The sequence below is a fragment of the Peromyscus leucopus genome, chromosome 19, assembly GCF_004664715.2.
Source record: "Peromyscus leucopus breed LL Stock chromosome 19, UCI_PerLeu_2.1, whole genome shotgun sequence".
In the NCBI taxonomy this organism is placed as follows: Eukaryota; Metazoa; Chordata; class Mammalia; order Rodentia; family Cricetidae; genus Peromyscus; species Peromyscus leucopus.
This window is the reverse complement of record NC_051079.1, coordinates 21,408,418-21,428,653: the sequence shown is the minus strand read 5'-3', so window position 1 is coordinate 21,428,653 and position 20,236 is coordinate 21,408,418. Positions and strand designations below refer to the sequence as shown.

The 20,236-nt window shown below is 41.9% G+C and overlaps 1 protein-coding gene across 2 annotated transcripts in view; it reads right to left on the bottom strand.

Annotated features, from left to right (window-relative positions):
- Wdr33 (WD repeat domain 33) overlaps positions 1–20,236 on the bottom strand; it is a 111,548-nt gene that overhangs the window by 20,017 nt on the left and 71,295 nt on the right. For both annotated transcript variants that reach the window (XM_028867073.2, XM_028867074.2), the window contains exons 8-11: positions 7,006–7,132; positions 5,299–5,453; positions 5,124–5,202; positions 3,977–4,087 (exon numbers count right to left, since the gene is read on the bottom strand). In XM_028867073.2, the coding sequence (XP_028722906.1) occupies positions 3,977–4,087; positions 5,124–5,202; positions 5,299–5,453; positions 7,006–7,132 (472 nt within the window). The remainder of the gene's footprint in view (positions 1–3,976; positions 4,088–5,123; positions 5,203–5,298; positions 5,454–7,005; positions 7,133–20,236) is intronic.

Genomic DNA, 20,236 nt, shown 5'->3' with positions numbered 1-20,236 from the left:
ATACTCCATCTCTTTATTATAATACACTTATGCCAATCACTACAAAAATGGCAGATTAGATGCTGTAACTCCGTGAAGGCAGAGTCAGAACAAGAAATAATAGACTCAGGCTGTGTATGATGGGGCTCCCTTGTAATCCCGGCACTCCGGAGGCAGATGTAGGAGTAGCAGCAGCTCAAAGTCATTTTCAGCTACAGAGCAAACTGGAGTCTAACCTGGTTTACATGACTCTTGTTTTTGTTTTTGTTTTTTAAAAGGTGAGGATAGAGACTAGAATCAGAGAAGAAAATGAAAACATCAGAAACACAGAATGGTAAAAGGGCTGGAAAGTGTGAGAAAAGAAGGAGTAGGAAGTAAAGAGAGCTTTTTTTAAGCTCAAGTGAGATCCACAAAACCCTCCAGGGAAGAAAATGCCAGCGGCAGCTGCCTGCGAGCACTGGGCCCTACTGACGCCCTGCCTGGGTCATCAGCCGCTGCCATCAGAGGACAGACACTGGGCGGACTGCAGCGGGGATGTTCCATGGGTGGGGGGGGGACACTCCAAAGGGACAGCACTGGCTGTGAAGACCTCCACAAAAGTGGAGTATGGGAACCTAAAGCTAAGATTCTCATTGAGCTCAAGAATACTGAAGGCATCACCTCAGCCACTGCCTACTCCAGCAACAACACAGAACACGGGACCTGTCCCGAATCTGGCACAATGTAGCCATAGGCAGCAAGTATCCCACACTGTTGAGCATTGTCAAAAAACAGCTCCCATCTGTTTGGGAAGAAAACACCCCACAACAAATACAATTATAAGCATGAGTACACAGAAATCCCAGTGTGGAAAGTGTAATCTCTCCATCAGAGAGAAGAGGGTGACTGGCTGTGGAGCTGAGCAGAATGAGGGTTGTCTCAGATTGGGTGCCTCCTACAGAATAATGAGTCAAACACACAAAGTCTTCTGTGGTTTGGGTTTTGTTGTTGTTTTATCAAGGTCTCCCTGTGTAGCGCTGGTTGGCTTGGCCTCAGATTCACAGAAATCCACCTGCCTTTGCCTCCTGGAGTGCTGGGATTACAGGTATACCCCACCACAGAAACTCTCATCAGCAGGGATCTAACCTTTTGAATTACTGAGACCAGCAGCTCTCTCTCCACTTGCAGAGCCAGCTACAAAAAACCAAAGGGTAGGGAAACCACACAGTCACCCCAGCTGGGAAGAAATACTATGTTGTACTATTACCCATTTCCTTTAATTTATCCATTGCGGTGGAAGAAAAACACTTGATTCTAACTAATCACAAATACTAAGATTTAAAGGAGGCCACTCAAACACTTGCCCAACCCCAATTTCTGTAAGACCTGCAGTAGTTCGAGCCAGGTTCAACCCCCCGGACTCTGGTGTTTGAACACTTGGTTCACCGCCGGCAGCACTAGTTGGGGAGGTGTAGGTGGCACAGCCTGGCCAGAAGTCTGTCCCTGGAGATTATACACATAGCCTTGCCCTGCTTCCAGTCCTTCCCCGCTCCACGCTTGTAGTTGAGGATGTGACCACTCAGCTTCCGGCTCCTGCTACCATGCCTGCCGCTTGCTGCCAGCCTCTGCCCTGCTACGATGTACTCCTATCACTCTGGAACTACAAGCCAAAATAAACTCTTTCCTAAGTTGCCTTTGGCCATGGTGTTTTGTCACAGCAAGAGAAAGGTAATTAATTAATACATTATCTCAGTGAAATTCTCTTGGTAGCAACCCTGAAATCCAAGAAAGCATGGAATGAAATATTTCAAGCCCTGAAAATAAAGTCCATACCAAATTAAAGAACACATTAAGTGGATACATATCCATCACAGATAGCATCAATTGTCAATGACACAACCCTAGACACACCTGGGAAGAAACCTCAAATGAAGAACTGCCTCCATCAGACTGGCCTGTAAACATGTCTGTGGGCATTTTCTTGATTATTCATGATGATGTAGGATGAAGGGCCTAGGCTATATAATAAAGGAAGCTGAACATGAACCTGAGAATAAAAAAGTGAGCAGTGTGCTCCATGGTCTCTGCTCCCAGTTTCTGCCCTGACTTTCTCAGTAATGGAATGTGACCCAGGAGCTGTCAGATGAAATAAACCCTTTCTTCTCCAAGTTGCTTTTGGTCATGGTGTTTATCACAGCAACAGAAATCCTAACCAGGACAATGTCCAAAGTGGCTTCATCCCAGGAATAAGATGGATTCAATGGATGCAAATCAATAAATGCAAAGCAATACATGAATAGAGTTAAAGACAGGAGTCACATGATCATCAATAGATGTGGAAAAAACCTCTAACAAAGTTCAATATCACTTCATGATAAAAGCCCTGAAGAAAGTAGGAACAGAAGGAAGGACATATTCCTCAATATAATAAAAACTACACATGACAAACCTATAGCCAACATTATAGTGAATGGGAAAAGGCTGTGAAGTATTTTTCCTAAAATCTAGAATGAGACAAGGATATCCATCCCTCCCCCCTTTATTCAAACAATGCTTGAAGTCTTAGCTAGAAGATCAGGCAAGACAGTAAAATAAAAGTGAAAGAAATAGGAAGAGAAATCCCCGTCATTCGTATTGGCCGATGACATGCAGATAGTTAAAAGATCCCTAAAGATCCTACCAGAACATTCTTAAGCTAGATAAGCACTTAAAACAAAGTAAAAGGATACAAAAGAAATCTCCAAAAAAAAGCATTTCTATATACCAATACTGAACTGTCTGAGGAAGAACTCTAAAGGTAACAACAGCTTCAAAAACTTTAAAAAAACAGACATGACAGCCCATATCTATAATCCAAGTACCTGGGAGATGAGTATCAGGATAAAAAGTTTAAAGCTTCCTTGGCTACACAGTGAAATTCAAGACCAGCCTGGGAATAACATGAGACCTTGTCTTAAAAAAGAAGAAAGAAAGAAAGAAAAAAAGGGGAAACAGAAAAAGAAAGAAAGGAAGGGAGGGAGGGAGGGAGGGAGGGAGGGAGGGAGGGAGGGAGGGAGGGAGGGAGGGAGGAAGGAAAGAAAGAAAGAAAGAAAGGAGGAAGAGGAGGAAGAAGAAAACTAACCAAAATGATGAAAGACCTCTACAATGAAAACTTTCAAACACTGACTAAAGAACTAAAGAAACTGAAGAACATACTAGTTGCATTAACAGAATACTGTGATGTTAAAAATGATTAGCAGATTCAACCCAATCCCCTCACAACTCCAATGGTATTCTACACAGAATTCAAAAGGGGGGGGGGATCTAAAACTCATATAAATGAAAATAAAAACCAACAACAACAATAATAAAAAAAAAATAGCCAAATTAATCCTTAACAGAAAGAATAATACTGGAAATACTACAATATTTGATCTCAAATTATACTACAGACACACAGTTAACAAAACTGCATGACACTGGTACAGAAACAGACATGTAGACCTGCAGAATAGAACAGAGAACTCAGAAATAAAGCAACAGGTCATATCCACTTAATTTTTTTAACAACGGTACCAAAAACATACACCAGGAAAATGACACTTCAAGAAACAGTGCTGAGAAAACTAGGTGTTTCTCTATATTCAGAAGAAAGGGGACAGAGGAGAGGGGCAACTAAGAACAAAGGTTATTTATTACATGTAAGAATGAATATGAAACCCACTTATTTGCATGCGAACCCTCCCCGCCAATAGTGTCCCCTATAAAAGTATTTCTAAAAATAATTTGAAGGGGCTGGGTGGCGTTGGTACACACCTTTAATCCCAGCACTCGGGAGGTAGAGGCAGGCAGATCTCTGAGCTGGACGCTAGCCTGGTCTACATAGAGCTCCAAGATAGCCAGAGCTATACAATGAAACCCTGTCTCAGGAAATAAAAAAATTGAAATATAAACCAATATATACATATACATATATGTGTATGTATGTATGTTTCCTACTACTCCTTGAGTACAGACATCTCTTAGTATTAGTACTCACCTGGTATGGTCATTTGAGCCTGAGCAGAGAATATGTCCAAGAGGATGCCAAGCCAAACTCCAGATCATCCCTTCATGAGCCATCTCCATCCCACCTACTTCCTTCTCTACCCTGCACAGGCACCAGTGAAAGAAATTGTTAAACCAAAATTCCCAGGAGAACACTCAAAACAAACACACACACACAAAAAAAGAACAGTAAATACATCAAAACAAAACATGATATTCTTTAGCATTAAAAGAAGAAGTATCACCATCTCTACTGAGTCTTGTCAGTGCTATGTGTTACACTAGTTTTTCAGCAGAAGTAGATTCGCCCAGTCAAACAAAAAGGAACCACAGAAAAGCACGCTTCATAAACTATTTCAACTAAGGAATCTACTTTATTCTTCCATAATGATATCTACATCAAAGACACAAGTGCTGTGTCTTCCACTCCATTCGAGACTTACAAAATTGAAAAGTGCAGGGCACTTTCTCCAATATGGACACATTTGCACAGAGAAATGCAACACTGATCCTATTTATATACACTTGAGAACTCTTCATAACATCCTCCTTATAGTCATTTATAGTCATCACAGCACTGTACACAATATAGTACGTTCTCTGGAGGCCAATTCAAAACAGACTTTTTAATTTAAATTTAGTTTGTTAATGTATGTGTGATGTGTGTGGTTTGCATGTATGTGGAGAGGGAGAGTGTGTGTGTGCACACATGATGGTACACAAAGGGAAGTCTTAGTGAACTTTTAGGAGTCAGTTCTCTTCTTCTGCAATGGGTTCCAAGAACAGAAATCAGGGTGTCAGGCTTGCACCGTGAATGTTTCTTACCTGTTGAGCAGTCTCACTAGCCCAAGACCACTCATTTTCATCTGCGTCTCTTAGTATATTATCTGTCCAAAATCTGCCCTGAAGGACCCTGTCTTCATACTTGGAGAAGTTCGTCACATGCAATGGCCATGTGCGGGTGCTTCTCAAGAGAACACCAATGGAGTCGGGAGTCAAAACACCCCAGTCCCCAGCCACTGAAATGTCCCTAGCTGAGGCCCCCAATACAAGAGAGCCAAGACTCTTCTGCTGCCATACAATGTGGGAATGTGTACACAGGCAAACGCTATCACTTCTCCACAGTAAATGGTACATACCCAACATGCCAGAATAACAGAGAGCCATCAGACCCGCCACTGGCAAACAGTCCTTCGTGAACAGGATGCCAGGCTACAGCTGCCAAACCAAAGAACAGAGAAAGAGGACATGAGTACAAAGTGAGACGGCTGCAGGGAAGGGTCACCAAATGAGAAGCACGTCGAAGGCACACACCTGTGGCTTCCTTCTTGTGACCTCGGAACACTTGAAGCTCTTCTTTCAGGTTTCGAATATCAAAAAGCTTACAGAGATGGTCACGCGATGCTGTGAGGAGCCAGTTGCCATTGAGGTTCAATTTCACTTCCATCACTGTGTTCTTATGGGCGTGACTAGAAACGAAGCACCGAGAGAGTACAGCATGTCAGGATGCAGAGAGCAAGCATCACTTAATGGAGATGGTCCTTTTTGTTGAAAGCACGTGGATGAAGATGGTGAAAGGTGTGGCCTGGTAGTAATAAAGCATGTGACCATAACTAGATAAGATCACACTGAAAATACACTTGAAAACTCTTGTCAGTGCCAGGAATGGGGGTACACACCTTTAACCCCAGCACTTGGGAGGCAGAGGCAAGGCGAACCTCTGTAAGTTCATGGCCAAGTTGGTCTATACAGGTTCCAGAGCATCCAGGGCTACATAGAGACCTTGTCTCAAAAAGAAAAAGAAGAAGAGAAGAGAAGGAGCAAGAAGAGGAAGGAGACGGAGGAAGAAATAAAAGAGGAGAAGAAGAAAACTCAAAAAATAAAATGAAACCACCTCTGTGGATGACAGAAATAAAGTCTAGTATCTAAACACCACTCTCAAAATCCAGCTAAAAGGGCAATGGCGATGGGATTCTGCTGGAATAGAAAGGTTCATCTGGAAACAGGGGAAGTACTTGGAATAAATACACTGATCCTCTATCATGTTCATCAGATTTTAAAAACTATGAAGTTTCTCTCATTTAGAGAAACTTTACCTATGGAAGCAGGCACTAGTTTACAGATAGTCTGAGGGTTAATTTGAACTAAAGGCATGAATGCTTTGTCTCAGGGCCTGCATAATGCTTCTATCCAAGGGATCACAATGTACTGTGTGTGGCCATGTTTCACAGCAGCCTTGCCTTAACTAATTTGAGGTGTGGATGTTTCATTTCCAATTAGGACCAGGATAAGGCATCCACGCGCCCTAACAAAACACATGCATGTAACTGTAACAATTACAAATAATGCTAAGGAAAACCAGAGCTACCTAAGTAAGCAAGTCTCCAAGAGAGGGGAGACAGAGATGGGGAAGAGATGGGAGGTGGGTGGGGATAGGGAGGAAAAAGGAGAGGAAAGGAAAGGGAGGGGGAGGGGAGAGGAAGAAGAGAACAGGAGAGGGATTAAGACTGGAGAGGGAGGGGAGAAACAGGGGAGGGGACAAGGGGAGGAAAGACAGAAAATGGGAGAGAGAAGAGAGAGAAGAGGACAGGGGAGGGGAGGAGGGGGAGCAGGTAAAAAGGAGAAGTGAGGGAGGGAGAGGAGAGGAGAGGAGGGAACTGGCACACAAATGAAGAGAAATCTTTGTATTCAGATGGAGTGGGCCAGGGGAGGTGGGGCCTCGGCTGGAAGGAGGCGCAGGTACTAAGACCACAGGTGACGGGTGCTCTGAGGAGACTCGGGGACAACAGGAGAAACCTCCTCTTCCCACCAGTCCACAGGATAGCCCAGTAAAACTTAGGTCTGGAGCAGAACAAGTATCATCTTCCTTCACTAGAGACTTAGAAAGAAGTCGTATTTAACAAAACATCCAAAGACGCAACTCTTTGTGTCCAAACCACAGGAGAAAGCTAAAAGTCAAGTGATGCAGGCTGCCTTTGGTCCCTCTTCTTCAAGGGACAAGGTAGGATTCCTATCACTTACAGTGTTGCAAGACTCTGCCCAGTCTTGGGATCCCAGAACTTGATTGGCTGTTGGCTATCTTTACTTCCTGAAACGACTAAACCTTTGGTTGGATGCCAGTCTACACACTTCACATCAGCACCGTGACCTGTTGGGAAACAAGTCAGAACAAAGCCTCAGTGGTCATATGCATTGCAAGTGGGGCTCCCTTCTAAACGACAAAAGCCAAAAACTTGGCCGATGAGCTGCTCTTAGTGTTTGGTTGACTCAAACTTCCTGCTGGACCAAGGGCCAGCTCCCCTCCGATGCTGCCGTGCTTGCGGCCAGCCTAGCCTTCTTCTCTGGGAACTACATGAATCTTCCTCACCTACCTGCTGGCGGGCCAGCGAGGCTTTTTGGAAGATGCATTCTGTAGGCTTTTTAAGCCTTTAATGCTATTCCTGATTATGTTAGTACTAAGAGTCAACCTGTACTGCTCAGTTCAGTGTTCCTTCTTCATGGTAGTCTGGGTAGGTTTACACACTGCCACTTTCTAAACAGAAAGACAGTAAGCATATTCCAGGTTTTTTGCTGTTGTTTACTGAAATGCAGGAGGAGAAACAATGTCTGACTGGTTCACACATGAGTTAATATGTGAAAACAAAGAATTAAGTTACTAAAAAGCACCAATGTGAAAAGTCAACTGAACAAAGCAGAGCAATGTTTATGGTTTCTGAAAGGCTGTACTGTACAGGGTCAAGTAGTATTATGTGGTAAATGCATTTAAAAGGGAGTGCAGAGTGAGAACTTTTCCAATAGCTCCCTCCTTCACCTGGAGCAAATCCAAGTCCTGTAAACTTCAAGTGAGAAGGGAAAAGAAGGAATGAACAGAGATTAAAAAAAAAAAACAACTAAGGAAGGGAGAGACGGTCAAGATATTGGAAGTGATCTACATTCATTCAGAAGGCAAAATGCGTTTACCCTGTGTATCACATGGGTTGAGCTCAGACCAGTTCTCCCTCGCCCCCTCCCCTAAGGCAGGTGGGGAGGGTGCACCAAGAGCAGGAAGCACACATCCTGTGATCTCATCCTAAGTCATAAAGGATGTTCAGAAGGAGTTCTCTAAAGGATATATTGATGCAGTGTGTTTTTAAATGTTCTTGAGTAGAGTTCAAATATATTCCAAAACAATTGCCATGCAGCACAGTACTCAAAGGAGTATAATTAATTCAATGGTGTGACTCAAATGTCCATAATACTAAGTTTTTTGGTTGTTGAAATCAATACACACTATCACTGTGGCAAGCAGACATGTGAATGTTTAAGTGACTGTGTGCATACCCAGGTGTAAGAGAAAGATAAAAAGTACAGACACCCACCTGAAAGGTGATCCTTCCTTCCCCATGTGTTTCTGTTTCTATTATCTTAACACTGAACATATTTTATAACTAAGGTATGAGGATAGGAAAGGGAAAGGAAGCTCTGTAGACTCTGAATATTATTAAGAAGAAGAAGTGGGTACCAGCAAGATGTATCACTGGGTAAAGACACTTGTCACCAAGCCAGAAGTGTTTCATCCCTGGACCCTACATGGCAGAAAGAACCAATTTCCCCAAATTGTCTTCTGAGCTCCATACATGCATCATGTACACCCCTTCCCAACATATACACATTACATAATTTAAAATGTAATGTAATTTTAAAATTTAATTTTTTAAAAAAAATTTAAAAATGTAATTTTTAAAAAAAGAAAGTAAAAAAGGACTGGTATGTCTGAGCATGGTTGTACATGCCTACAGTCTTGGTGTTTGGGAGGTGGAGGCAGGGGGATCAGAAGCTCAAGGCCAAACTCAGCCGCACAAGTTAGAAGACAGCCTGTGCTACATGAGACCCTGTCTCTAAAACAATAGGGTCGGGGGCCCAGTGAAGTGGCACAAGTCTTTAGTCCCAGGCAGAGGCAGGCTAGCCTGCTCTACATAGAGAATCCCAGGCTAGCCAGGGCTACATAGTGAGATGCTAGCTATTGCAAACCAAATAAAACAGGCTCAGGGAGAAGGCTTCTTGCTCAAGCATGAGGGCCTGAGCTCAGATCCCAGCACCCAATAAAAGCTAGGGCAGGACTATTCAACTGTAACTCCAACAGCTAGTGAGAGATCCCAGAAGAATGGCTGACCAGCTAATCAGGCCAGAAGGGTGAGGTCCAGGTTCAATTATAGATGCTGTCTCAAAAAATATGGTGGAAAACTGATTGAAAAAAAGACAGCCCAATGTCAACCTCTAACCTCAACATGTGCCCACAACAGGCAAGTGTACCCCTCAGAGATGATAGCACCACCTCCACACACAGAGACAGAAAAAAGAATCAGGATATATGAAACCATGTGGTCCTCCCAACCTGCCTGATGAGACTACAATGCACAGGGAATATAAAATCTAGAGGCCATTTCCATCTAAAAATATAACACACAGCCATGTATATGTGTGGATTTTGACCAAATAGTTTATGCAAAAGCAACATGTGCTCTTCACCACTGAGCCATAAATTTTTTTAAAAACCAATAATACAAACAAGACAATATATTCATTCATGTACAGTACTCATCTAAGTACCACATACTGAGTCATTGTCTTATACTACAAACTCCAACAGATTCTACAGAACAATGTGGCACAACAGGAAACCTGAGTATCCCTGAATATATCACTGGAAAAAACAAGAAGCCCACCCCAGAGCCTCTGCTGGTCCTCCGCTTCCGCCCCCACGTGCTGGGATCACAGGTGTGCACCGCCACACATCAGCACACGTGCTGCCGAGGCAGCTTAGGCGGGCCCGAGGCCGTGTCTGCTCTTAAGCACTATTCTAGATTGGTTTCTTACAAATCAAGACAGGTTTAAAAGTTACATGGAGAGCCAGGCCTTTAATCCCGGCATTTAGGAGGCAGAGGCAGGTGGATCTCTGTGAGTTCCAGGCCAATCTGATCTATACAGTGAGTTTCAGGTCAGCCAGGGCTATGTAGAAGAGACTCTGCCTCAAATAAATAAATAATGAAATTAATTAATTAAAATAAAAGCTTTTATTATGGAGAAAAGAACAACAATATTTGCTTTCCTGTTCAGGTCTGTATGCATGAAGACATCGGAAGGGTGGAGCCTAGCAGGAGCTAGAATAGGGAGACAATTCATCCTCCAGCCTTGATATTATGAGGCCCCTATTCTCTTTACTGTTTTAATTAAAAACATTTTAGAGTGTGTTTGTGTGCTGGTGCTCCAGGCTGGGTGTGAAGGTGTGGAGGGCGGAGGTTGCTGTCAGATGTCTGCCTCTATCATCGGCCATCTCAGGTTTGGTTTTGTTCTGTGTTTTTGGTTTTGTTGGAGACAGGGTCTTTCACTGGTTCCAGAGCTTGCCCTTTCACCACACTCCTGGGTGGCTAATAAGTGAGAGCCCAGGAACTGCCTGTCTCCAGCCCTCCAGTGCTGGAGTTCCCGGTGGTTTGGGGGTCCAAACTCTGGTCTTCAGGTTTGCACAGCGTGAACTCGACCCTCGGAGGCACCTTCCCAGCCCCACTATACTTAGAATACAAATAAACTGGGGCTGGAGAGGCGACTCAGCACTTAGGAGCACTGGCGGCTCTTCCAGAGGACCTGGGTTTAATTCCCAGTAAGCATGCGGTGGCTCACTCATGACCCTCTGTGGCCACAGTTCTGGAGGATCCAATGCACTCCTGTGCTTCATGAGCATCAGACATGAACATGACCGTGACACATAAACATGCAGGCAAAAGACACACACACATAAAATAATAATTTTAACATAAAAGTAACTTAAGAAAACATGAGCAGCCTACTAATAACATTTGTGGCCTAAACAGACATGCGCCCCCGCCCATGCCCCACCTGCAATCCCAGCACCTGAAGGCTGAAGGAAGGTCTTGATTTCAAAATGAGCCTGGGTTACATACTGAGTTCCAGGAAAAAAAACTAAACAAAAAATATACAACTGCTCAAAAATACATAAAAACATGTATAAAAAGAACACATATGGAGCTGGATTGGAGCTCAGTGATACAGCACTGGCCTAATGAGAATAACTACACATACCCCATACACTCGTACATAAAAATCCAAGAATATAATTGCCTCTAAGGGCAAGTCAGTAAATTTAGGGACAAGAGTTTTCACTATGTAAACTGAGTACCTCTAACCCAAATATCCAATATCTGAAATTGCTTATGTACCAGCATACATAAGCATCAAATTCCACACTACAAAACTTCATTTTGTATACAAAATTACTAAAAATACTGTATACAATTACCACCATATTATGTGCAGAAAAATTTTATTTTTAGATTTGGGTTACTAGTCCTTAGGTCACTCAGTATGCACAAGCAAGTAACTCAGGCTCAATATTACTTTGTGAACATCTAATATTGAGGAGAAAAAATTCATTTAAAAAAGTCTACTAAGCCAGGTGGTGGTGGTGCATGCCTTTAATCCCAGCACTTGGGAAGCAGATCCAGGGCAGCCAGGGCTGTTACACAGAGAAACCTTGTTTGGAAAAACCAAGAAAGAAAGAAAAAAAGTCTATTAAATTTACTAAGTCATCGTGGATCACCCTGGAAAGTAGGCATGAAATCTTTAAAGTGTCATAGTTTGTTTTTGACCTATGTGTACACAGGTGTCCATGTGTGTGCATGCCACATGTATCTGGGTGCCTGAGAAAGTTGGAAAAGGGTGTCAGATGCCCTGGAGCTGAGTTAGAGGTGGCTGGGAGATACCCAGTGTGGGTGCTGGCAACACAGACCCTCCTGAAGAGCAGCATGTTCCTAACCACTCAGCAATCTCTCTGGCCCCTAGCATTTTATTTTTAAACTGGGGGTGGGGGTAAGAAAAATAAACTAGACTGGCACAAAAGCAAATTGATATGCAACTGATTCTTTTAATGAGTGTTTCATTATGTTGCTCATGCTAAGCCCTCTTCCCTCAAACTCTAAGTATGGCTGGGGACGGTGTGAAAACCACTCCCTCTTCCTTCTTCAGGAGCCAGAAAACTTCCCATTCCATGACAAAAAGTATTTCAAGCTAGGCGGTGGTGGCCCACACATGCCTTTGGTCCTGGCACTCAGGAACCAGAGGTAGGGGGATCTCTGAGAGCCGGAGGCCACCCTGGTCTACAGAGTGAGTTCCAGGACAGCCGGGGCTACAGAGAAAGAAAAAAGGGGGGAAAGTATTTCAAATAATAATGTGAGATGGTTTAGCAATAAGAGTACTTGCCCCAAGCCTGATGGCGCACGCGCACGCACATACACACACACACACACACACACACACACACAGAGTAAGTGAATGTGAAAAATGGTAGAAAGACTACCACAGATTTATCCTAAGAAAATAATTTAAGATGATTTTTTTTATTTATTTAAAATACAGCCAGATATAGCAGCACATACCTGAAGTCCTAGTTATTTGGAAGGCTGAAGCAGGACCACTTAAGTCCAGAAATTCAAAGCCAGTATAATTCTGTCTCAAAAAAAGAGCTCCCACCCAAAACATTGTTCATAATAGCAAAAATTGGAAATAAAATTTAGAAGTAGAATAAGATTTGCCACAGTCCCCAAATTTATTTTTTTTTGTTTATTTGTTTTTTGTTTTTTTGTTTGTTTTCCGAGACAGGGTTTCTCTGTGTAGTTTTGTGCCTTTCCTGGGACTCACTTTGTAGACCAGGCTGGCCTCGAACTCAACAGAGATCCGGCCTGGCTCTGCTGGAGTTCCAGGAAAGGCGCAAAACTACACAGAGAAACCCTGTCTTGAAGAAAAAGAAAAAATAAAATAAAAAGCCGCAAGGAAAAAGAAGAGAAACGATTACCAGAAGTTGTCCTATGTTCTCCGCGCACACTGGCTGTGGCACGTTCACTACACTCCCATACATCAACATCACACACAACCAAAGTAATGCTTGCCTAACAGAATAAAGGCAACAACGGGACATTCATAAACTACAAATGCTATGAAGTGATTCTAAGAGTGAACCCGGTTATAAAAATTTAGATACACGCTTGGGAGGCAAAGGCAGGCAGAACTCTGAGTTCTAGGCCGGCTTGGACTACACAGTGAGCTCTAGGAGAGTCAGGGCTATGTAGAGAGATTTGTCTCAAAATAAACAGACAAACAGAAAATGAAATTTATATTGGAATAGTGAAACAAATTAAAGGTATTCTATTCGTGTTTTCTAGAGTGTGATACTGTGGCTTTGCAAATGAATAATATGGGGTAAATTTTGTGCACAGCTTCCTTGGTATGATTTTTTTTGTTTGTTTTTTTGTTTTGTTTTTCGAGACAGGGTTTCTCTGTGTAGCTTTTGCGCCTTTCCTGGAACTCACTTGGTAGCCCAGGCTGGCCTTGAACTCACAGAGATCCACCTGGCTCTGCCTCCCGAGTGCTGGGATTAAAGGCGAGCGCCACCACTGCCCGGCTCCTTGGTATGATTTTAATGTACGAAGAAAACTGTGGTGGCTTCTACCTGTTATCCTAGCACTTGGGAGGCTGGGGCGGGAGGATCATGAGAGAACAGTTTGGGCTATTTAGAGAGATTCTGTTTGGGGGGGGGGATAAAAAAAGAAAGAAAAGAGCAAAGGGAGGGAGAGTCACCACTGAATGTCACTCTGGTTAACACCCTTGGTACCAAGTTCCAGATGTGAAGTCACTCTGCTAGGCAACACTCTCAGCACCAAGTCCCACATTAGCAAACCCTATGCATGGCAGTGTTCCAAGTTGGTCAGAGGCTTAGGGCAGGCTCCTTCCTCTGTAACACTCAGAGAAAACATGTGACCATGCATACTATCAAAATCTTACTGGCTCATACATAGCCTGTATGACAAATCCTCTAGTAGAAACTGACTGTGTGCCTGCAGAAGCATACCAGGCATTGTGTTCACAGACACATACATCATGTCTGAACTGACCAGACTGAAATCATCTACGTGTGAATCAATGAGTGGTTAGCTAAGGGAAATCAAAGTAAACTCAGATAATAATAGTCCAATACAACTCTTGAAACTAAAGCAGAAATATGGACTTTTGGTGCTGAAATTTTCTGTATACTGGATACAGTTCATATATTTGTCAAAATTCATAGAACTGTATACCTAAAAGGAGTATGACTTTATGCAAATGCACTGCAGTAAGACAGCATTTAAATAAATATAGGCAGGGCCAGCCAGATGGATCAGTGGTTAAAGGGACTTGCCACCAAATCAGGGACCTGAGTTTGATCCCTGGGACTTACATGGGGGAAATATCAACTCCTAACAAGTTGCCATCGGTCTGACCTCTACACATACATCACAGCACACTTCCCACCCTAAATACACAAGTCAAAAAGCAAGTGCAGTATGGTCCTAGGTATCTAAAGGAAAGTTTAATTAGTAATAATCTTTTAGGAAAGAGTCACTGTGTGGAGATTTAAAGTCACACATTACTCTTTCATAGCACTGGAAATTTCCTGCCACAGGCTCCCATTACTTTGACCTCACCTCTACTCAAAAATCAAAGGGTGGCTTATAATCCAGTTAATATCTTCATTTGCCAACACAGGTAGGCAGGCCTTTGAGCCTAGAAAAACGAGCCTTGGTCCTCAATAAGAACCTTACACTTAAAAGAGATGGCTTAATTTCAAGAACACATGTGAATTGGCAAGACACATCTAAAACTCATTAACTTATACAAAATCACCAGAAAAAAATATAAATTACCAAACATGGTTTATTGATTTCAAATTTCAACCCTAAAAATTTCTCACATCCTGACTAAAAAATGGCTCAGCCAGGAAAATACCTACCAACTCAAACACAGGCACCTGAGTTTGAATGCTCAGCACCAATGTAAAAGCTGAGCATGGTAGCATGTCTGTAACCTAGTGCTGGGGGTGTGGGTGGGGAAGACAGGCCAATTCCTGCAGGTCATTAGGAAGACAATCTAGCCAATTGGTGATTTCCAGTATCATCGAAAGAACCTGCCTAAAACAACCAAGGTGGGGAAATAGAGGAAGACACCTGGCTCCTACATGTGCACCCCACACTCACACTTACTTAAAAGAAATCATTATATTAAACATGATGTTTGTTTGTTTGTTTGTTTGTTTGTTTGTTTGTTTGAGACAAGGTCTCTCTATGTAGTTCTGGCTGTCCTCGAACTCAGTATGTAGACCAGGCTGGCCTTGAACTCACAGAGATACTCCTGTCTCTGCCTCCTGAGTGTGGAGATTAAAGGCATGTGCCATCACATCCAACAGGAACATTTCAGTTTTGAAAGACCAAATTTCAGAAATCATTGAACATTCTTTGTACCCCCAAACACTGAAATTCTAAAATATACATAGCATTTGCAATTTTAAAGGAATACTAACTTGATATAAAGTTTACTCAGGTAGCTCCCATATAGTCTAAAAACATTTGGTAATGAATAATGTTTTTAGGACTAACAACTTCTCGCTCTTGGAAAGGATGTCTAAAAGTGGCATGGTGGTGCACGCCTTTAGTTCCAGTACTCAGGAGACAGAAGCGGGTGGATCTCTGAGTTTGAGGCCAGCCTGGGCTACAGAGTGAGTTCCAGGGCTACACAGAGAAACCCTGTCTTGAAAACCGAAACAAAAACGCAGAGATTTTTTTTTTTAAAGGTTAAAACACTGGACACTAATAAACCTGCATTAAGACCCTTCAGGTCTGCCACAGTTGGGCTCATGAGACACATTCAGCCCTTCAGAGGAAGAAGCCAGGCATGAGGATTCTGAGTCTAGGATGACTAGGAAGGTCACAGTATTTATCCATTTTATTCAGATTATAACCTGACATGGAAAATATGAGGGGGAGACAAGATGTACAATTGCAAAATTTCAAAATATATATTGTTTGTAAGTCTCTGTGTGGAATTCCTTCTAAACACAATACTTAAGAACTTAACCTATATGGTCCAATACATACATGAACACATACAGAACACACACACACAAATCTTATATATAACTTAATAATGAAAAGATGGTTCTTAGGCTAAGGATGTTGCCTACTTGGTAGGTGGAAGTGTTTGCCTAGCATACACAAAGCACTGGCTTCAATAATCAGCATGGCATAAAACTTGTTGTGGTCATACACGTTTGTGATCCCAGCACTCGGAAGGATAAGGATTTCACAGTCATCATATACATCTGTGATCACAGCACTCAGAAGGATAAGGATTTCATGGTCATCCTTAGTGAAGTTAAGGTTAACCTGGGCTACAGGATATATTGCCCTCTCCCAAAGGAAGGTTACTTTAAACAATATTTTAGAAGAAAAAGTTCTAAGACTAACAGGATGTTTAAGCTTTAGTTAAGTTAATGAGCAGATAGGCTAGGCTTTTATACCAATTGGAAACTTCAAATAGTTTCCTAATATAGAAGTGTGGTGTGAAGATCTGAAGCCAGAATGGCTTGATACAGAACATCCTTGATACCTCCCTTTATAGAAGTTCCCTGGCTCCATGAAATTTACTATAACCTTTGTGACTGTGCATTTTCCCAGGACCTCCTTCCCTGTCCAAAACCTCATTCAGATCATGGGGCCCACACAGGTAAACAGCCTTGACTTAACATGGTACATATGACCCAAGGCTCGGTAAACAGTCCGAAAAACAATACATAATGAGTTTTATTTGAAGGTCAGAAGTAATGTCCATTTTCCCATTTTATTTTTCCTGGATCAGGTCATTATATGAACAAATATCAAGAAGAATATACATGACTTACAAAAACACCAGTTTTTCTAATACAGAAAGAAAAGAGGCAAACAATGAATTCAAGTATCATTTTGTACAATATTAACAGTTAAAGAACTGTCACTCAGAGAATGTGTTAAACATTAACAGCAAACTCAGGCTTACTGACAGCTGTGGAAACATAAATGTAACATCAGTTTAAGTGTAAACAAAGCCATGATCCACAGGCTAGACACTTCCAAAGATTAGGAGACTCCAGAACTGGGAAATTTAAGCAGCAACAATAACTTGTGAACTGGTCAGTGAGTTTGGGGCTTATTTGAAGTTTATCTCCCCATTTTGCAAAATCATTCTTAACATATCTAATAACAAGATTGCCTGGGAATGACTGCTAACTGTATGCTTGTTGTGCAAATCTAGAAAATTACATCAGTGACAAACTATGGAACTCAAAGTTGATTCCAGAATGGGGACACTCCTAGGCAGAGTTTTCACAATGTATGTTCCAAGCAACGTCACATCGACTCATATGCAATGATGAAATTTTTAAAAAGACAAGTTTGTTTTTCTCCCCTACACACCTCAGAGCTTCAGTGCTTGCAACATATATTACAAATATGTGGGGAAATTTGGTCACAAAGTTTTTCTCAGTGTATTGCCACATTCACCACAAGACCAATTTGGGATATTTGAAATGCTAGCTCACTATGTTGCCTGACAATGACATACCTAAATTCAGGAAAGTAGACACATTTGGACAAGGAGAAGGAAGGGCCTTCAACCATTATCTGTAATGTGTATTTATTCAAAAAGAAATCAGAATAAAATATGGCAAAATGTAAAGATAGAAAAATTAAACCTAAGTACTATGCAGAACTATTCAACAAACCTATAACAGTTTTCAAACGTATGGTGTTAAAAGTGCGACCAATAAACAAACTCAGACCCAATGGAATAAAAAGGGAGGTGTAAACAGGTGAATTGGTTCCTCCAGTTTTCTACCAATTGCATGTTTATATGGAAAACTCCCAAAGGCAGACCTAAAAGAAACTGCTAGCCGAGCGGTGGTGGCGCACGCCTTTAATCCCAGCACTCGGGAGGCAGAGGCAGGTGGATCTCTGTGAGTTCGAGGCCAGCCTGGGCTACCAAGTGAGTTCCAGGAAAAGGCACAAAGCTACGCAGAGAAACTCTGTTTCGGGAAAAAAAAAAAAAAAAAAGAAAGAAACTGCTAAGTAGCTTAGAAAGTGGAATTAGGCATATAATTTGTAAGACAATATCATGCAACTGAATACTTCTAATATCAAAGTGAATTCTGTTGCATGTATGGTAACATATATGTGAGTCCAACAACCATACAGGCATAAATTCTGCTTAAACTTAAATGTTATACTACTGTTAGTTTTGTACACAGTATGTGGACAGAGTATAAACAAAGGGTACAATTTCCTCCTGAGCAGAGAAGTCTTGAGGATTTTCGAAGGGGGCAACCAGGAGGCTGACACAACAGGAAACTATAATAGTCTTCCAAAACTACCACCTAAGGATGTTCAGAATGCTCATGAGTCCTCTAGATTCTTCAGCTACAACTGAGAAACAATTTTGCTGTTGTTTTGTGTCAACCCACATTTCAAAAATTTAAAACCTGTTTAAAAGTGATTTTAGAGTCTTCATCTAACATTAAAGGGAAAGAATGTAACAACCTAATGCTCTTCAGTGCTCTGCTCTCCCAACTGCTTAGATTAACACCAGGGTCATAAGGCACTTCAGTCATTTAAAAAACACTGCCCCACACGTATGCAGAGTAGTTCAAGTTCCTTTAAAAAATGGTCTACTGAGATATGTGTATATAGGTGTGTGTGTATATAGGTCAATAGTCAAATACCTCTAGCAAACGTTTCCATAGACATAACTTAAGCAGGATAGTCAAAGTCATTATTTGAAAAGCTACAAAAATGTAATCAATAAAGAAACATGCACAGGATTGGTTGTGGGGGCATGGTCACCCATTCCATGAATGCCCAGAGTAAAGCAGGATGATCGGTTCAAAGCCATCCTCAGCTACATGCCATGTCTGCCAGCCTGAGTTCAAAATAGGGGTAGGAGGGCACACACACTGCACCTTTCATTCTAGCAATCGGGAAGCAGAAATGGGCAGATCTCTATGAGTTTGAGGCCACCTTGGTCTTCATAGAGAGTTCCAAGCCAGTCATGGCAACACATGTGAGACATGTCTCAAAGAGAAAAAAAAAAGAAAAAAGATGGCTAGAAGTCTGGCAGTAACAAGATCAGTGCAAAAATCTGTAAGCCAATGGCAATAGAATATGTGTACAGCTTAATGTACTCAGGAAGATGTGGTGGAACAACATTGGAATTGAGCATTTAAGGCCAACCGTGGTAATATTTTGAGAGATTTCTCTTAATAACACGGGAGTTGAGAAGCAAAGCTGGATCCATGCTGTAGTAACAGTACTGGTACAGAAACTGGAGGCACAACTGAAACCTCTCATAAAAGGAGAATCAAGAACAAAAAAACAAAAGCTGATTATGTGATACTCTCAGGTAAGTCTTCCTCCAAAAGTCAGGTAGAGGAGGTGAATTGGCTCATTTTCAGTTGGTCAGATAGTGTCTACACTGTTTTTAATGTCCTAAGTTTAGATACATAATGGTATCCGTATCTTCAAGAAAAGAAGAGATGTGACAAAATGTCACCAAGGTCCCGTGAATCCCCAACTACTGCTAGGAGTAGGTATCTACTGTACAATCTCCTACAGTGTAACTTGCTGCTCTAAGGCTTTTTTCTTTGCACAAATGAAGATTCTGAGATGACACATATCCCAACTGGATCTTGACAATTATCCTCACTTGTTAAAAGCAGAAATGAGAAAAATTCAAATGGGAGATGATTAGTTTCCATCATCTTAAAAGTGCCTCAATAAACACATTTAATCCACACTGATTAAATAAGTGAACATATATACTGGAGTAGAGGGGAATCTCCCAGGAATGATTCAGGTAGTTACTTCTCCACTCTCAGGGAGGCTAAGAACACATACTCCCTGATTGTTGAGTGGAAGCTATGTACCGTGACGTCACTCTGAAGGTGCAGTATAGAGAAGGGACATAACCAAGGGTAACATCAAGTCTCAGCAACAGTATGCATCCGTGATAAGGAGATCAAACAGCACTTGTGTTCTTCTCCAAACAGTAACTCTCAAGTCTAGTCATGAGGAAGTACCTAATAAATTCCAGTTTTGAGGGACAGGTTACAAAATACATCAAAATCATTCAGAAATACAGACTCCAAGACAGTGTGTGTGTGTGTGGGGGGGATCCTGGAAGTTCTGAGATGGAGAAAAAAGCTCTGAGCTGGTTGGGATGGTACAGGCCTTTAACCCCAGCACTCCTAAAGCACACATACAAGCCTACTCTACAGAGTGAGTTCCAGGCTAGCCAAGAAAACATTGTGAGACCTGTCTCAGAAAACAAACAAAAAAGCTTTGCATCTAGAATTCCCAAGCCATTC